Below are 19,351 nucleotides of genomic sequence, written 5' to 3' on the forward strand. Positions count from 1 at the left end.
ATTTGCATTTGTCCTTGAGTCAGTGTGAAGGGCCAAAAAACAAGATTTCACATCTGTTTTTAAAATCTATTTTCAGCTAATAAGTACTGCACAAGTAGCATGATTGAAAATATGTTGTAGATTTGGAAGTTAAGGTCAAAACCTAAAATAAGCATCGTGACGCAAAATGATCCTTGAAAGAACAGACTGTCAATTATGCTTAAATCTTTGTATCTTCAAAGAATATATTAGCTACTATTTACATTGTTTAGCTGTTGTTACCACTTCGGTGTCATATTTTCCCTCAAGATCTCTCACTGCAGTGGGTCTTGGAAAGAAAGACCACCCTCTATGTGGAAAAGTCCTGTCATCATAGGGTAAAGCTGAGCACCATGGGGAGACCCCATATAACCTCCATTGCAACCAGAAGCCCTTTATGATTCCTGATGTATTAAGCAACACTCGGGGTACAGGCATGTACGTCATAAATATATAGACACTAAAGGCAGCCTTCCATTGGGTTTAAACATGAGCATGTCACTGAAAGTGGTCCAACAAAGTGGGTACTGATAATGTTTTTTACAGTGCATGTAGCACCTGATAGATGGCAGAATGGCAACTTTTTAGAAAGTTTATTAACTTTAGTGCATGGTGGTCACTCAAAGCAGAAGACAGGTGCAAAGCAAAGTCCTACTTTGCAAAGAGCGATCTGTTGCTTTCAAATAATTAGAAAACCTCGGACGGTAAGGCACGAAGTGTAAAACAGCATATTTTTAATCCATTAGTCTCCATCATGTCAAATCTGACACATAGCTAAAGCTAAAGAAAATGTGGCGATAATGACAAAACCAGTGGGCAGCTTCTAAAGTGATAGAGCATTTGTTAAACGTAATCATGCAGAGGACAAACTGTCATCAAGATGACGTTACAAGCGATGCATATAAGAGTCTTGTAGTGCCCTCTGTTTGTACTCTGCTGTACTGTACATGTCAAATACTGTTGAACTCAGTGGATGGTGCAGAACACTTTCTGCTTTTTCTCTTTTTGAGGCTATAATTCACACAAAAGAATAACTGTCTACTAAATGTATGTTTTCAGATGCATGAAGCTAATGTCTGGCTGGTTTCCTTGAGCTCCTTAGCAGGAATTATTTGCCAAAAGCATTCAACAAATGATGCCAGAAAAGAAAAATGATAACTGAAATAAAATAGATACTTAGATACAACATAAGTCATAATATAAGTCAGATTTTTTTTTTTTTTTTTGGCTTTCTGAGTCAAATGAAATAACTATCAAACATATCTAACATACTATAAATAATGTTTGACTTCATGCATTGGCACTGTCTAATGTCCAATTTTCTTTCTTTATTTGCTTGGCTATAATTGCCTTCCATACCGGCCTGGCTTTGAAATAATCAAACAGAAACCCAGAATCTGCCAGACTGCAAACACCAGATAACCTATAACCTAATACTGGTTGTCTGTTAGTGCAGAAGCACTAAAATTGCGAGTACAGGACAAGCCCCAAAAACCAGCTGTGGGTTTCACATTCCTGACTTCTGCCATAGATCTCTGCAACAAAGGTTTGACCTCTGCTGGCTCTGTCTACAAAGAGGGGCATTTGGTGTTGACAGGGCATGAAGGACAGTGTGTTGAGGACTAGCAGCTGTCTCAACATTCAGGATGTGCTAAACAAAAAAATACTGCCACTTTCTGCGACTTGGATGTCCGACAGTCAACAGTGAGTGAAATAAGAGGTGACAGTCATCAGAAAATATATGGCAGCACTGGAGAACATCATTCTGACAATGAAGAGACAAAATTTCCCCTTTGTTTTTATTGTAATTTTTTTAAAATTTCACATAAATATGAGAGCCAATATTAAAAAAATATGTTTTATTTTGCTTTCTTTTATCTCAGTGGATAATTCCTGCAAAGGGATTATAGGGAAGATGAAGGGTTAATTTGTGACCGGGGAAACCTGATGCTAATTAAGTCTTAGGAATGCCACATACTGACACTGTAGTGTAGAAGCCCCCAGAGTGGGTCAGAAATGGCCAGAGCCTGTGGTAATGCTTATGTCTAATGGTTTTTATTTCTTACTGACAGTCGGCAAAGAATAGTCTCACCAACCCGTGGATGTAAAGGTAATGTCCAGCTAAGATCTGCAGATCCAAGAGTCTGTGTCAAGGGTGTTGAAGTTTATTTTCAGTTGTGACAGAGGACTTTCAGTCTTACAGGCGATAAATGTGTTTTATACTACTTTTTCTACTTGGATAGTATTTTGGGGATTTTTGTAGATTGAGAATTTAAAGGTTAAGACTCTTTTTTCTTCTTTTTGCAGAGACACGGGGATATATATGCAAAATGTTTTTGCTGTCATCAGTACTGTTTCTGCTCTTCTCTTGGGTGTCACTGCACAATACCGCGCAAACTGTCGCAGAGATTTGCCGGGGGACGCACTGCCACGGCGCGGAATCAAGCGATCCAAGACCTTGCACCGGAGCGCGCTGTCCCGGGGGTCGGTCCTCCAGACCGCCGCGACAGTTCAACCCGACAACACAGGCGAGAGGGGCGCACATGTTTAGTAGCCACAGGGCGTACCCGAGCGATCCAAGAGCCGCGTCGGAAGCGTACCCGGCCGTCCAGCCCATCCACGGGCGGCACAGCGACACCAGCAGCGACACACGAATCAAAGCGTCTGAAGTTTTACCCGCAGGATGCACCGACGCAGACTGCGCTGCCCCTGTGAAACAATTTCAGCCCACGAATGACACACGAGACTGTAGAGGGATCGAGTGCAGACTGCCACTGATAATACGACCAAAACCTCGAGCAAAGTCTTGTGTGGGAGACGGATGTCTGGTCAGTTCAGAGAAGAGCGTCTCCTCTGCCGACAGCCAGCTTCCTCCTGTCCATCTGTCTGATAGAGCCGCGCAGTTTCTGGGGGATTTTCCGGAGTTTGGATATCCGTCTTCGGAACCTGGCGGCGCGCCTCTGGGTGTCCAGCTCACATGTGACATCAAGCCGGGTCTGCTATCTTCATCACCATTGTCTTCTAAAGTGTTATTTGTTGCGTTTACATAGTTATAAAGCTGATCTACTTGTTCCAAATGCATAATGTGTCTTTTATATGGAAGGTACACTGTGCAGTTGAACCACCTCGAAACCCTTTGGGTTGAGGGACAGTCTTCTAAAAAAAAAGTTGATTATTAGTAAATTATTATCATGCACTGAAAGCCATGTGGCCCATTTTCCAAGAAAATGGTCTGAAAACAAAGACTTTGTTGACCTTCAGTTCCAAAATGATATATGAAGAGCAAATGGAGTAGCTGAAGTGGAAAAATGTCTCAAAGTCAATTGTGCAGAAATTGTAGAGCACTTTGATGTTGGTCCATACTGGAAACTTTTAGTACACTTTCCATGGGCTAAGTGACTGCAATCACTCGCAGTCACATTTTTGCACCAGCATTGTTTGCAGAAGTAAAGCTTCTACACCAGACCTAATCCTATTCATCACTCTTCTATTTGATGAAGTTTTATTCAGTGTTTTTTTTTTATCTCAGGTGAGAATGAAGTTCACTCAGAAGATGCTCTCATCTTGCACCTCCAGCTGGCCAAGGGGCAGGAGAAGTTGGTGGAGGCCCTGCAAGCCCAGCAGACCGTCATTCGTGACCTGCAGCGGAAGCTCGTTGATCAACAGGAGGCGCTGCTGTCCCAGCAGAGGGAGGTCCTGGAGCAGCAGCGGCGAATGTATGAGCAGATGGATGTGGTGAAGGCCCAGTATGGCCTCCTCTCAGACACTATCAAACAGGTTTCCTTCCAGGGCCTCCAGGGTGAGCTGCAGAGCTACTTTGAGAGCCATCTGGCGGGTCTCCAGAGTCAGGCTCGCAGCCACCTACAAAAGTCCTACACTACCCACAAAATGGACATGAACTCAAAAATGATGGATGTAGTCGGGGAAGCTCATCTCCCACAACCTCTGCTGGGATGTCCTTCACCCTGTGGATCGGAGGAGTTCTGTGATTTTCAAAGGGACCCACCTCGCTGTGAGAAGTGCACTATGTGTCCACCAGGTTTTTTCCTGATCTCACAGTGCACGCCTACTGCAGACAGAATGTGTCAGGTACTGCTGTCCGTTAATACTGATATTAATGTTTTGGCAAAAATGGTGACACCATTTCAACTTCATGTTATAAAACCAGCTTACTGCACAAAGTGTTCATGAGTTTCATCTGATAGTCACTGTTTTTTGAGCAGATGCCATCAAGGCTGAAACATAACAACAGCTGATGTGAGGTAAAAGAGATCATCCACATTGACCACATTGGCTGATCTCATCCCTTATTGAATAAAAACAAAAAATTAAAAAGATATATATATTTTTTTGGTTGTTATTTAATGTAATGGACGCTACCACAAAATATCAGTTATCTGCAGTTTCAGAAACAAAAGCAAAGCTTTTTGTATTAGTTTTCAAAGATAGAGTCAAACCATGTTAGACCTACTGACAGTCAAAACGCATTCAAGATGATAATGCTAATTTGTATGAATTACAGGACAGAGATGAATGCCTTGAATTGCCAGACATTTGTGGAGAGCGAGTGAAGTGTCTTAATACTCCAGGTGATTTCAACACAATTCTTATTTTCATAATTAACCCAATGTATTACCTAATTTTGGACAGTGTCAAAAAGCATTGGTCATGTAGCATTTATATGCAGGAACCATTTTCTACCTCTTTATTCATATTTGATCATATTTTGGTACACTGGTGACAGAAGCATTGTTAGCTCACATGTCTGCAGAGGTGATAAGCATGTTTCTACTCTTTCTCCATTCTCTCTGGTGTATTTTACTGCACAGGGGGTTTCAGGTGTTTGGGAGTTTCTGAGAGAGATGCAGTGATGGGCTTGTGTGGCCATGGTTACTTCTACAACCAGGAGCTGCAGGAGTGTCAGGCCTGTTCGGATTGTGATGGAGAGGCTGTCACTGTTCCCTGCACAGCCATCAGTGATACAGTCTGCGGCCAGCTTTCAGAGAGCCGACTCTCACAGACCTGGGCAGCAAATGTGGCAGTTCCCCTTGCCAAGACCTCTGGTGCTCACGTCTTCCCCGGGCTTCAGCTGAACATCCGAGGTAAGGAGAGCAGTGATCTGCTGCTGAATGAGGCGGGTCAGGTGACCTTTCTGCAACATGGCCTGGTGTGGTTGGACCATAACTTTGCAATAAAGCACAGCTGCAGGAACTTCCTCCAGGTGGGGATAAGAATTAATGGGAGCCAGGAGGAGGAAGGTTGGGACCTCAGTGGCGTTCGCATTGAACAGCCAGATGGCAAGTATTTTCAGGGGGTAAGTGTCAGCAGTGGAGTTGAGGTGGAACCTAATCACACCTTCACTCTGTTGCTTAAAAGTCCAAATCAACACTGCAACCAGAGCAAGGATCTTCATGTCTATGATCTCACCACTCCCTCTCTAAGCCTGCTTTGGTTGTCTCATGATACCGGAGCTGTAGCTATGACAGCTCAAATGTCATTGCAGGTGCACTACCAGACCAGCTACCGCCCAACCTTCCGCATGACTTCAGTGTCTGACCCCTACATGATCACCCTCACTCATGACAACCGCGGGGTATGCTTCACTGAAAGCGGTGTAGTAAAGTTTGTCCTACAGCAGGCACTGTACTCCATGGGCCACACCTGTGTCCGAGAGGGCTTTTCCTTGATTGCCTACATTAATCACAATGGGACCAGCCAGGACATGATGCAGGCCTTTAAGACAGGGGTTAACTACAGGGACACCTCCATCACTCTTTCTGGTGCTGTAAGTGTGGAGAGCAGAGACACGCTGAGCTTTGAGATCACATCTCCATCCCAGTGCAACATCCGATACTTTGGTGACAGCACTGGTATCAGCATGCTAAGCCTTATCTGGATTCCTTCAGCTTTGTCGTCAGCCTTGACGGCTACTGTGTCCAGGACTGGTCTTCCATTTGGAGCGGTCAGGAATAAACCCCTGTTGTTTCAGCAGATCAGTGCAGACATGCCGCAGGTTCATTTGGCCCGTTCAGGTGAGCCAAATAGCCGGAAGAACTTTATATTTCATGAAAAAGGGACAGCAAACATAGTCCTTAGCCTCAAGCTGATCCACTCCTGTAATATAGTAAAACTCACTTTGCACCGGGTGGAGGGTCCAGGTCAGGGAGGACAGGCTGGTCCTGTGGCTCAGCAGGTGTCAGGATACATGCCTGAAGAGAGTGAATGGGCCAGTATAGGGCTGAGGGCCTCATTTCAGGTCCGGAACGGCACAGCTGTCTATGTTACTCTGGACTGTATCCGTGGACGAGTTAACCAGATAACACACGAGGGAGGCACTAACGTTTCAATCCTCTGGGTTGCAGTGTGATCCAAGAAGAGGTGGAGGCTTTGCCATTGATATATTTTGTGAAAAAGACAGTTTTGCAGATTTCTGTTCCACATATTCTATCAGGTTATGGTTTTAATTGTGTATTTCATCACCTGATTTAGACTTTTATATTGAAAATGTTTTGGGGTATGATTCACAAAACGTAAGTACTGCTTTTGCTTGAAGTACTTCGGCTGGTTGAGCAGTGACCAATTCTATACTGAATGACTGAGTGTGTGTGCGTGTGTGTGTGTGTGTGTGTGCATTATATGCGATAGTGTACATAGGTGCTTATACATGTATGTGTTTGTGTGTCCACACACATTGGCATGCCTAATTGCAGCTGTTTACTATCTAGCCTATGTCTTTCCAAGTCCTGCAAATATTTTAACATGCTTACTGTCTGCATCAAATCTTTTTTGTATGACATCATGTTGTATTATATAATTTAAAGGAACAATTTTGGAAATACGCTTACTCCCAGATAGGTAGTCTAGCAGAAAAACTGGAAACAGGAGAAAGGGTTTTTCTGAAGCTCACAAAACAGTTATATCTTGTGTGGTAATCCACATGAAAAACAGCATTTAAAATGTGGTTCCTAGCAGGACTACTTCCTGTCTGGAATTTCCAACTTCCTGGAAATTGCTCTGATTGAACAAATAACCTTTACAAAGCATTTTTTTCTTTTGTTTGTTTGTTTGTTGGTGGATTTTCAAATAGGCAGGCAGCTTTATATCATCACAGGCAGCTGCTTCTCCATTTCCAGTTTTTACTGTATCTGTCTCTTGTCCACAAAGCAAATCAGCATATTTTCCAACATATAATTTAATAGATTTGTCATCAAACTTATATGAATTACCAAATATACACTAGTGGAGTGTAGTAAACTTTAAACAAGCTGGAGTTTGTGTAATTGATGATGTTTTTGATTATATTTATTTAGGAATCGTCTCATACATTAGCACATGTATAGTCCAACATAGTATTATGGGGTGTGCAAACATTATACATTGTTATTCTTGCCTAAATGCTGTTTCCCTGTGAAGAGATGCCATGCATATTATTCCTAATTGCCTGTGTGTGTGTTCTGTCCTCTAAGCAATTAGGAATAATTTAGTGTTTCTGGGATTTGGCAGCAGAGCTGCTACTGAAATTGTTCAGCTTTATTCTCACTTTGTTATGTTTATTTTTTTATTTTGTTTTTTATTATTTTTGTGGGTGTCGTTGGGCTCCCTGCAGGTTTTACAGTGTGGAATGTCAATGCATGTATGCTTGTTAAACATCAAATAAAAATGTACATATATTTTGAGAGAAAAATGACTTTGAAAAAGATTTTCAGCTTTTGTCTCTCAGAGATGATGATAATTAGTGTTACATGAACAAAAAAGTGTCCAACGACATAATTTGACCTCTAATGTGACGTTTATTCCAGTATCATGATTTTACAGTGGGTGTACCTATCCTGACATCCAGGATGACTGCTATTTTCCCTCAAATTAAAGGGCAAAAGTTTAACATTCAGACGTTACTCATTCCCTTTAATCTCAAACATACTGAACCTATTTGAAAACAACCTAAATCAGCAGCAAAGGTGCCAAAATTTAAGCCCTAATACCTGGAAAATTATATACTGTATTTTCCTCTCAATTGGTCTTAATCAAGTTCAAAATGTGCTCCCATTACTACCTATAAGAGAACTGCTCTTTGGCTTAAACATAACAAATAGTCTGGGAGTCAGTGAGAGGGAGAGAGAAACAAGAAGTCTGGTTGTGAGAAACAATCAAATGTTTTTGTCGGTTCCCTGAATTGAAAACAGGTGTTTCAGCGGAGCAGTTCTCCAGATGTCAGATCAGGCCCACAGCAGATGAAGAAGTTCAGAGACATCAGAAAGGAAAGGAAAGGGAAAAAAGAAAGATGTCTTTAGTGAAAAGAAATGTTTTTAAAGCTCCTCAACTGAATATTTTCTATATTAATAATGGATCAAAGACTTATAATGGGCAAAACATCACTTACAGTGACAAAATCACAGAAAGTTATCACCCAGATTTGTACTTTCTCTTGGAAGCACAATCCTTCTAGCGAGCCTGTTAGCCTTTAGATGGCTTTTTGGATCGCTTTTTTAAGTTTTGCTTCAGTTTCATTGCTGGCAAATTCCACGTTTACCACATCTTCAGCAGCCACCAGATGACACATTGACTGTTGTGAACACTAATGCATGGAACTGAGATCCATCATGGAAAGACGATACTTACTTTTGGGATACTTTTGTACCCACTTTTTAATTGCTGCCACAAACCGTAATTGCATTACTACAGTAACTACACACACCTCAGTCCACAGACCATCACACATGTTTCTCATACTAGCAGAAATAGTAGACCCTGACACATTCATTGATCATTACTCGAATAAACAAGGCAAAATGGAAACTACTCTTGCTACTTACACCCAGGTAGATCCATTTAAACCCAAACTAGAAAAAGATACATCACCCAAACACAGAAGAAATCTGCAGACTGAAGCAATTAATTACTAACATATGAGCTGAAATAGTTCCACAGGACAGTTGTGTGATTTTGTGGCGGGTTTTGTGGAGCTCTGCTACCATCTACTGCGCAAAAAATCTTTTGCTTTAAACAGATTTTGTGTAAAAACAAAATCAATCAGTTTATCCAATCATTAACGCTGTTAAACCTGTCATAGCCAGGCTGCCACATCAGGAACAAGCTGTAACACAACAATGATATATTCTTATTGTCATTTGAGTGCTTTCACACATGGCAGCCTTGCTAACGTGTTTCTGTTTTACACAATATAGCAAAACTCTCATTCATTATGAGTAGTATTTTTTGGACACACTTCCTTTCTTCACTCTTCCTTTATAACTCTCTTTTTGATGTCCATCACCTTTTGATGACTCCACTATGTTCTCTTGCAATGTGCTCTTTAGAGAAAACATCTGCTTTTTGCAAATGGAAAAAAAAAGCAATGATAGAAATAAAAATCAACCATAAAAAGCTGAAGATCAGAAAACCAAAGCAACGAGCTGAAAGACAAAGTGTGGACCTGCAGATTTGGGTGATAATGATTTGGTTTACTATAGACACCATTCTCACATACGAGTCGTCATGTGATCCAGCAAAATGCTGACTATAGCAGCTTTAACTGGGAGGATGCTAATCTTTGTTTTATTTTTTTGTGCAGGAAACACACATAAATGACCTTTCATACAGATGCATTACACAAAGTTTGCCTGCCACAATCAGTCTGACACAATCAAAGAATTTCAGAATTCAGAAATTGAATTCATACATTTTGTAAAGTAAAACACCACAAAGGTCCCATGTTTCCTGATGGGCTGCAGACTTGCATGTTAGTTTATCCATGGCAAAAGAGAAAGAAATCATTCATCACCACAATGCAGCTGTTGCTAGTTTATTTGCTTTCTGAGGGTTTTTGTTTTTGGAGTTCACTCAAACAGTCAATGGCATGCAAGGAAGTTACTCTAATGCAACAAAAAAAAATCTGATTTCAAAAGCACAACTGTTCAACATCTAATTAACCGCTTGATTTAACTTCTTTTTCAGTTCAGAAAGTTTTTTTTTATTTAAAACTTTGACTGCATATCTGAAAAATGCATCAGTGTCATGTTGACACATCAGTCACAGTGATTTGTGATTGAGGTCAACACCCTCTTAACCTAAATCTGGCCCCATTCTGCTCTGATGTTGACCTGACAAACCTGGACACAAGCTTTCTTTAATCAGAAGTGTATGTCACTGTAAGAGCCAAAGGCATGTTGTCTGCAGTGACATGTTTAGACCAAGTGGTTAGGTTGCAAACATCAAGACAGTGTGTACAGATGATTTATTGGGTGTGAAGAAAATTTGCAATGATGTTGATTTTCTATCCTGCTTGTTGGTTTCTTTGGAGAATTAATCAAATCAAATAGTTTAACCAGGGAAACTAAGGGTATTGCACAGTGTGAAGTCTTCATTCTGGAAATGTTTGCAACATTGACTTATATGGGGAAATCAACTTTCGTCATGTAGACAGTTGTTACCAATTTTTGTGTTTAGTTTGTTTTAAATGGCCCCAAATTGCTCATTTGATAGCATCTTTTATAGGTCTGCCCACATTTAAATCAAACTTCAAACCATGTGCATAAACTTGTTGAATGAGTTGAAGTGGATTAATTCATTTAGACAGGAAACTGTGTCATTTGAGCTGAAACAAAGAGCTATTTTCTTAGAGTAAAACATATGAAGCTGGTGGTGTCACTCAGCTGGTGAAATTCCAGTTTTTCTCTACTACCTTATCACATTTCTGTTTGGAGTTGAGAGCACAGAGATTTTACTCTGGCTCCTTTTCCTTTTAAGCGTCAAAATATCTCATAATGTTAGCCTTTGCAAATGCAGTACACTTCTTTTACCTTTATGTGAGCAGCTTTGTGAAGTTATACTTAGACATAGCATTGCTTTTCTAACAGGCAAACATGCTCGCAATGACAACAGCTGCAGCAGCAACATTCATGTTTAGCATCTTCGCCGACTTCAATGAACATGTTAGGATGGTAACTGAAGAAAGATCACTGCAGCTGATGAAAATGTCATTAGTTTTGTGATTGGACTTGTATTGTAATCAAAATGTAAAAAATTGAAATTCCTACTTGATGATGGTGATAGCTAAAAGGTCAGAGGGTTGGCAGCATTATTACAGTTGATCATAAACAGAACCCACACTTTCACAGCAGTTAGTCCAAGTTTGTGATCAGCCTAATGTTGATGCCAGAACAAAAGTCAGGAGATCACCAAAGTCAATAGTGTCATGTTGGGAACCATCTGGGGACCATAATGATCTAAAATAGTCACAATTGCATTTGGACTGCAATACATTATTTGTCTGATATTTATTTTGCTCCGTACTTCACTGTTCATAACGTTTCACTGCTAATTCTCAAATTGTAAAGGTTTAATTCATCCATCCATTATCTATACCTGCTTATTCCTATTTAGGGTCCCAGGGATCTGCTGGAGCCTATCCCAGCTCTCTCTGGGTGAAAGGCAGGGGTCCACCCTGGACAGGTCACCAGTCCATCACAGGGCCACATAGAGACAAACAACCTCACACACTCACACTCACTCCTATGGGCAATTTAGAGTCACCAATCAACCTGACATACATGTTTTTGGATGGTGGGAGGAAACCAGAGTACCTGGAGCAAACAGGTTTAATTTGATTGCTGAAATTACCTCTGGTTCTACTAATTTTGAGAGATATTTGTCTGATGTAAAATCGAATATGTGACTTGATGAAAAACTACATCTATATCTTTGGCTTGATCTCTCAGTCTTCATTTAATCAAAATCCTGGTTCATCCTGCCTTTTGTGTGCATCCAGTCATTTGTTGCAATGTCCTTCCCTCCTTCATCCATCTGGTCTGGTGATTCTCTCCTCGTTAGAGTGGCTACTGATGCAGGAGGGAATGAGCTGGTCGGTCAGTAGCCACAAACACGCAGTGGGATTCATATTGAACACTCTATGAAAAGGTTCCTCATGTGACAACAGAAAAAGATAACCATCAAGTCCGTTCATAGTCCTAAGATTTACATTGAACAGAGAATAATCTATGAAGAAATATTATTAATAAAACCTGTTTCCTCTAATATTGCATTAGCAAAATTTGCTTTCTATAGGACATTTTGGCTGGCAGAAGTTATAGTGGCATTGAAAATAAAATCGCTGGACATGCTGTGTCTCCCTTTTCTAGTCTTGGCAAACGCTCTGCTTCATTCCCTCCTTTCTCTGGTTCATTTCCCAAACGCAGCATTTAATTTTCTTGTTCTTTAGCCGACATTAATAATTTCTAAGTCAAGGCCAATCTGAAACTCCAGAGCCATGGGATCAGTCAGTCTGGGTGTAGAAATAAATACCTGTGTGTCAGTCTGTGTGTGTGTGTGTGTGTGTGTCATATACACATGTAAATGTAAAAGGGAATGAACCCTGTCTTGCTGTCTGCATGAAAAGGCCATTTAAAGTGCTGATGATGAATAATTGGTTGGCTGAAAGCGAGCGAGTCCCTCTGGTGTATATTTAAACAGCAGAGAGGTGCTTTTACTCACATCAACTCCCTAGTGGCCTGTGAGGTTAATTGCTTTCTGCAGTAGGCGCTTACACAATAATGTCTCACTGAATGCATTCACCACAATAAGTTGAGCATAGTGATGTGGGTGTGGGTGGGTGCAATTCTTTGCAACAGCATGCTTAGGTAGCAGGCAGGCTACCGAGTGAGGTCGAAGAAGCTAATGAGTATGAATGCCTTTGAGTAACGAAGAGGGCTTAACCACCACACAAAAAACACGGCACAAATGTCTCAACATGAAGAGGATCTTAGGCTTAAAGTTTTTTGGGGTTTTTTTTCTCAACAAAATGAGGTAGTCCAACAATAATAGCAGTGGCTGGAGCTCAGCATCTGGGGATTTACAGGTAAAATGATGTGTGGGCATTAACAAAAATTTAAATTATGGCTTGAAATCTTAGGTTTTTAGCCAGCAAATAGAAATAAAATGTCAAAAACATTATTATTTTTTTTGTTTTTAGAATATACTGATCTGTCTCTTCTATCAGTACAATCTCATTTGCTCATGTCTTTCAAAATGGTTGCAAAAAGAAAGTTTTTTTTTTTCTCAAACCACCTTTGAGAAAGTGTTTTCTCAAAGGTGGTTAGATTTAGAGAACCATGATTTAGGGAACCATGTTTTGGTTAAAATGACAATGTATTAGGGGAAGTTTGTGGCCATAGTTGAATATCAATAGAAAATGGAAGGAAAACAATGGTCTACGAAGTTAAAGTCCAATGTTTTGTTGGACTTTCCCTAACCTCCACCATATTGTTTCAATATGTCACTGAACCTTTTCCTGGTTCAATATTTTTGTTTTTCGACAACGCTGGAAAAACAAGAGGCTTTGTTTTAGTAGTATGGCTGTTCTCAGATCTCGGGGATGAATTGAATAAGTACAGTGTTACAACTAAAACAACACTCATCATGTAGAAACTACAATTGTCCTTAAATCTGCATTAGCTGAGCTTTTTTGGCTGCAATAAACTGTAAACACAGCATTCACATATGGCGACTATGTCTGTTTGGTGCTTGGCGGGTTGTATACAAAGATTTATCAGAGCTTTTTTTTTACTGAAAACATCTGTCTGCAGCGAGATAGAATCAAAACAGCAAATTTATGGCCTAATCAAAACAATGAGATGAAACAGTGAAAAGGCTCTTCAGAGTGGAGGGCAGCTGGATGAGTCAAGTCAAGTGATAATTTGCATTGGATTTTTCACTACAAACAACCCATTTCATATTGCACACACTGTAGTTATTTGGCCCATAATGACAAGATCAGTTTTAAATTTAGATGCTTTACAAGTTAGTTTGTTTTTTGACTTTCAAACCAACAAATCCAGTAGGTGGATCCTGCTGGGATGCTTCAAGCTGCTCAACTGATAAATAACACAACATATGGAAAAACCAGACCTTTGTATTATGGCTTCTTCTGCTGTCAGCTAAGCATATGGCCTCTTCCCTGAGGTGTCTCGGCTTTCGTGTGTTAGCTGAGTCACGTCAGAGTGAAACTGAATGCTAAAGGATGAATCGCCAGCTTCTGGGCTGACGTTCAATTTCAGAATGCAGCTCATAAGACTACGAGGTGAATGCTACCAATTCCAACACACACCAACATCTGGCGTGTCTCAGCTGTCCTACACACACATACACACACATTTGTTTTCATTCTTCATAGAGATTTTACACTGATTTCCATTCACTTCCTGAAGACCTACCCTCACTTTAACAGTACCCACCACTTTTCTAACCCTAACCTTACAGTAACCTTAAACCAAGTCATCACCCTAAAATATGACGATTTACATGGTAGGGACCAACATCTGGTCTCCATGAGGGGGCAGAGTCCCCACAGTGTGAGTAATACCAGGTGCACACTTACATATAGGGTCTGTTTTCAAGAAGACTTCAGTCGTTTATAGGAACTTGAGAATCTTTTGGTCTTTCTGTCAAAATGCTTTTGTAAGCCTTCCTCGAGCCAGCCACCCTGACTTTACCATCTGTTGCTTTGCTCATAAATCACTGCCAAGTTTGAGAAATGAGTAACCTCACTGACTTAAACTTTATGACATGTTTGCTACATTTCTCCTATCTGCAGATCCTGTGTTTGGACAGAGTAGCTTTTCTCTTCTCTGTGTAATCACATGTAGGATTAAAGTGTTGGGTCTGTGATGTGCTCCACATGCCTGGCGTTGCTGTAAACACTAGATACATCATCCAGGAGATAAACCGTTCGTGTAGGAACATCTCGGATGACTGAGACGATGAAACTGTGTGCGATGGCTCGCTGAGAAATGGCAGCAGTGGTCAATTCGTCATTATTTGTGTTCATTTTTAATCTGTGAAGAGAGCAATGAAACATTTAGCCTGTGGTTTGTCTGGATGATAACAGCATCAGTGAGTCTGTGGAACTAGTGTGTCAAGGCTATTAACAGTTTTAATGGTTCTTTACCTGTTTAAAAAAACAGAAACAAAAAAAAATTAATAAAACTGTGCTTCGTTGGCTTCATCAATTCATGGGTAATAATTTAAAACTGGAGAGATATTACTTTTGAGATTGCTATGAAGTTATCTGTACTTATATAGACACGTTCATCCTTCCATAATCTACAATTTTCGTTCATTCATAGCTGTTCTCATCTGAAATTAGGCAAGAGGTGGTGGAGAATAGATCAGTAGTCCATCACAGGGCCTTTCCTTGAAACTGATGATGGGTGATTGTCTTGTCCCCAACAGGGACTATAAGTCGAGTATTATCACTGAGACGATATTTCCTCCAAAATGTTACTGAGCAGGTTGGCTTTGAAGTTTAAGGAATATATTCATGAAAAGGGAGGAACCTTTTTTATTAATTTTCCTCTAATGACCTGCCAAAATACAAGTGGAACATTAATATAAATAAATAAATAAATAAATAATTGTTGAAAATCTCGTCCCCAGCACAAGAATACTGTTTCTAAATATTTCTACATGCACTTATACATATGCTGCAGTTATCAGAATCAAATGGGCAGATTAGCAGCCTCAGAGGCCAAATATTTCATTGCTCTCTTTACAGATTAAAAATGAACACAAATAATGACTAATTGACCACTGCTGCCATTTCTCAGCGATCCACCGTGCACAGTTTCATCGTCTCAGTCATCCGAGATGTTCCTACACGAGCGGTTTATCTCCTGGATGATGTATCTAGTGGTTACAGCAACGCTTTAATCCTACATGTGATGAAAAGATGAGCTAAACCATCTGGGAACCTTTAACATATTGCAGGACGTCTTTTTAAAAAAATCTTTTCTTCTTTCATTTGCACTTAAAAGCATGTTATAATCAGAAACGACTGAGGGGGAAAAAAAACACAACTCATTGAGACTATAACAGAAAAACGTCTTGATTTGCCAAAGAAATTCCAATTACATTTATAGTACATGCCTATTGTGAGCCAAGGTGAAAAATACACTCCCTTTTGCTTCTTCATGATTAAATTGTAGGGAAACAGTGCCACCTACAGAGAAATAATCTACCTGATGTTGTTCAGAGATACATTACTTTTTTGGACTGGAGTGGTATGAAAAGGCATCATATTTTACATTTGTGAAGCTTATACCTTTATTATTATTATTATTATTATTATTATCAAGGAAAAGTGATTATGTTGTATGGTTCATTGTGAGAGCATCTCATTCTACACCAATAACAGGTCATTTTTAAAGCGAAACTGATCTTTCAGCTTTCCAAAGGTTGTTAAATATGAAGTATACATATTAGAATTTGCACTGTACTGTGTTCCAATGAGTTTGGATGCAATTCATTATGTATTCATTTGTTACTTACAAAGTACTAAACCATGGATGGTAATGTTCAAAAAAAGATGACATAAATAAGAACAAATACATTGCAGGCACTGAAACTATGTTCTTACCTTGTAGTAGTATTTATTTAGTGTTATTTGATATGATACTTCATTTGTATGCATGGCATATGTATACCAAAGAAAAAAAAAAAGAAAGAAACATTCAAAAAAATATTTGTTTGGACAATAATTATTTTAATTTTCCCAAGAGCAACATATAGTTCAGGACAAATGAATGTTTGAGTGAAACTATCACAGCGATTTGCAGAATATATGGTTCAAAATTGCACAACATTAGTGAAAATTATCTGAATACCATGGGTATTGTTAGTTCTCATAAACAAACAATATGTTCTTCAAGCCAGCAACCAGTTTATGTTATTATTATTTTATAACTAAGTTAAAGGCTAACAACACCTGCACTGGGCAGGTTTTTGGACAATCAAGCCCAAATGCTGTTATTTCTCATACATCCCTTAAAGAGTCAAGGGCCATGGTAAAACTAAATCAAAAACAGTGATGTTATGACACCATGACACGAGTCAACATACTCTCTCAGACGCATAAACAGAATGACAGCGGAAAGCCAAGAAAGAGGAAAGTGCAAGAATACATTGCCACTGCTATAAGAGGTCAAAGCGAAAGAGTGAGAAAAGGTCATCAATGCAGATGCAGAGCCAAAAAGAGCTTTCAGGGAGACATGCTAAAGAACTACATTTATATATAATATTCTACGTTATGAGCTGCGACAGTCTTCAAGCAGAAGAGAAAGATAGAGGGTACAGATAGATCAAGCGTGAAGAGGAATACAATGCTAGGCAAAGTTAGCATGCTTGCAGCACAGAGAAACTTTACAAGAAGCCCAAGACAGAGAAGTCACATGTAAAGGCTAGAGCGACAGTGCACTAATCTACAGGCTGAGCTATACATTGGACACTAAAGCTAATTACAGGAGCTACACATACTGTAAATATTTGTACATAAATAGATATATAGGAGATTGAATATCAAACAAGCTGTATAGGCAAGGCATTGCATGCACGTGCAAAGGAAGCAAGTCTAGCAGCAGCGAGAGAAATAAAATGTCTGGCTTTCCAAGACTACCACAGTCAGACTGCTTTGCACTGTGATAAATCTAATGTTGTCTGTGTCACAGTGTGTGTACCAGTTTTTTTAGGGAACCAACAGATATAAGATCAATAAATCTGTAAAACTCCAGCTACTGTCAGTTTAACAAGAAAGCCTGTAGCTATAAACTGCAAAAAATTAATGAAATCCAACAGGCCCTTGATTGATGGCACATTCAGACCAAAGCGCTTAAGTTACATCTTTTAGAAGAATTTTTTTTTAACATCAACATTTGAACAACCAATGGACATTGCACGTTATTAAGTCATGTGTATACTCTAAAGTGCACAAGCTCCTCTTTGGAGGTAAACTAGACGATACTGGCAAATTCTTTACTAAGGCAACACAGTTACAAACACACGAAGGTACACGTCGGCACATACTGTCAAGTATCACGTGTGCACAAAAAACACAGGGCTTCAGAGTCAAAATGGCTTTGCATATTGATTTAAAATCCAAACACCAGAGTATCCCTCTTCATCGCTGAATAAGGGTTACAGTTCAAGGTGAAATCTGTCAGTATTTTTAAAGCCAGTCCCTGAAACATGTTTTCTTTGAAATAGCTAGTCACAAACCAAGAAAAGTATCTGACATACGTACATACACATATGGGAAAAAGCCTTCTGAACTAACAGGATGAAAATACAAGTTATCTATATTTCAGAAAATATGAATAGCTTTACTTCACAAATAGCCTCTGGTTATAGGTCTTATATACACATATGTATACATAAAGATATGTATTTAGGACATCTTGAAATAGTATTTACAATCTATGATCTAAAGTGATTGTACACTGACTGACATGTTGAGGAATTTGTGCTTTTCAAACTTGTTCTAATGAAAATGTTAGAGAGAAACTCTTGTTAATCAGAGTTTGTATTCCATTAACTAATCCAACTACATAAAGCAATGTTTTTAGTTCAGTGTGTGCTAATTACTATGTATTTGGTCTGGAAACTTGAACATTTGAATTTATTGTCTTTATGTTTTGCAGGGTATATAGACTGAACCCATATTTGAATATTGCTTGTGAATAAAGACAAAACTTCAGTTGCAGTATCAAGGGATGCTTTTCCTCCCCAGATGGTTTAGTGCAAGTGATGTCAGTTCTACACTAGCTGCAAATGTAGTGATGTTCCTATATACAAAAATGCCATTATTGCACTCTTCTGATTTTCTTAAGATCCTCTATCTTCCAAATCATCGACTGACAAACAAGCTTTTTTTTTTTTTTAGGTATGATACAGCTGATGAGAGATCTTCTCAATCAATGTTAAAATACTTAACATTTCCATTCTGGCACATGTGGCATCACATGTGGCATCACATGTGGTAACTGGTGGTGAAAGTAAGTGCATTTAAATAATACAGTTCCCAGAAATTAAAATGGCCAAGTTGCCAGGAACAATGCTGGGCTGCAAAGTAATTTTGATGTTGTTGCCATGGTCAGTACAGCGGTTCCTATGATGCCCACTGATCCAAAAAGCAGCTTCCCATCATGTCTGGATTCATCTGTTAACAAGCCCTGGGAGTATGTACCTTTTCACCTCTAAGTTCCAATTAAGTGCACTGCGAGTAATACTTAATTTGGTAAGTAAGGAAACTGATTATATATATCATCAGTAAGTCATTTGTATCATGTGAGCTCAATATAAACTAAGATTTTTTTCAAAAGTCTTAATAAGAGACTTTTGACGTATATTAAACAGTGCCTGGCCTCTTGGTTTTGACCCTTAAGTACAAATTCCTTAACAAAATTGAAATTAATAAAATTCTTTGTTGGCCCTTCAAGAGCTGGGGGCCTTTGTGGCTGTAAACTTTTCCCAGGTGGTAAGTACAGCTTTTCTGTTTACAATGCAACTA

The 19,351-nt window shown here is 39.4% G+C and overlaps 1 protein-coding gene across 1 annotated transcript; it reads left to right on the forward strand.

Moving 5' to 3' along the window:
- The first annotated feature begins 2,013 nt into the window (after nucleotides 1–2,013).
- nell3 (NELL (neural EGFL like) family member 3) lies at nucleotides 2,014–7,471 on the forward strand. The gene is made up of 5 exons (XM_026292344.1): nucleotides 2,014–2,128; nucleotides 2,326–3,012; nucleotides 3,548–4,107; nucleotides 4,541–4,607; nucleotides 4,848–7,471. Exons 2-5 carry the CDS (start codon nucleotides 2,349–2,351, stop codon nucleotides 6,383–6,385), a joined length of 2,829 nt encoding a protein of 942 aa, XP_026148129.1. The 5' UTR covers nucleotides 2,014–2,128; nucleotides 2,326–2,348; the 3' UTR covers nucleotides 6,386–7,471.
- Nucleotides 7,472–19,351: the final 11,880 nt, after the last annotated feature.

The sequence above is a fragment of the Mastacembelus armatus genome, chromosome 20 (assembly GCF_900324485.2).
Source record: "Mastacembelus armatus chromosome 20, fMasArm1.2, whole genome shotgun sequence".
Classification (NCBI taxonomy): domain Eukaryota; kingdom Metazoa; phylum Chordata; class Actinopteri; order Synbranchiformes; family Mastacembelidae; genus Mastacembelus; species Mastacembelus armatus.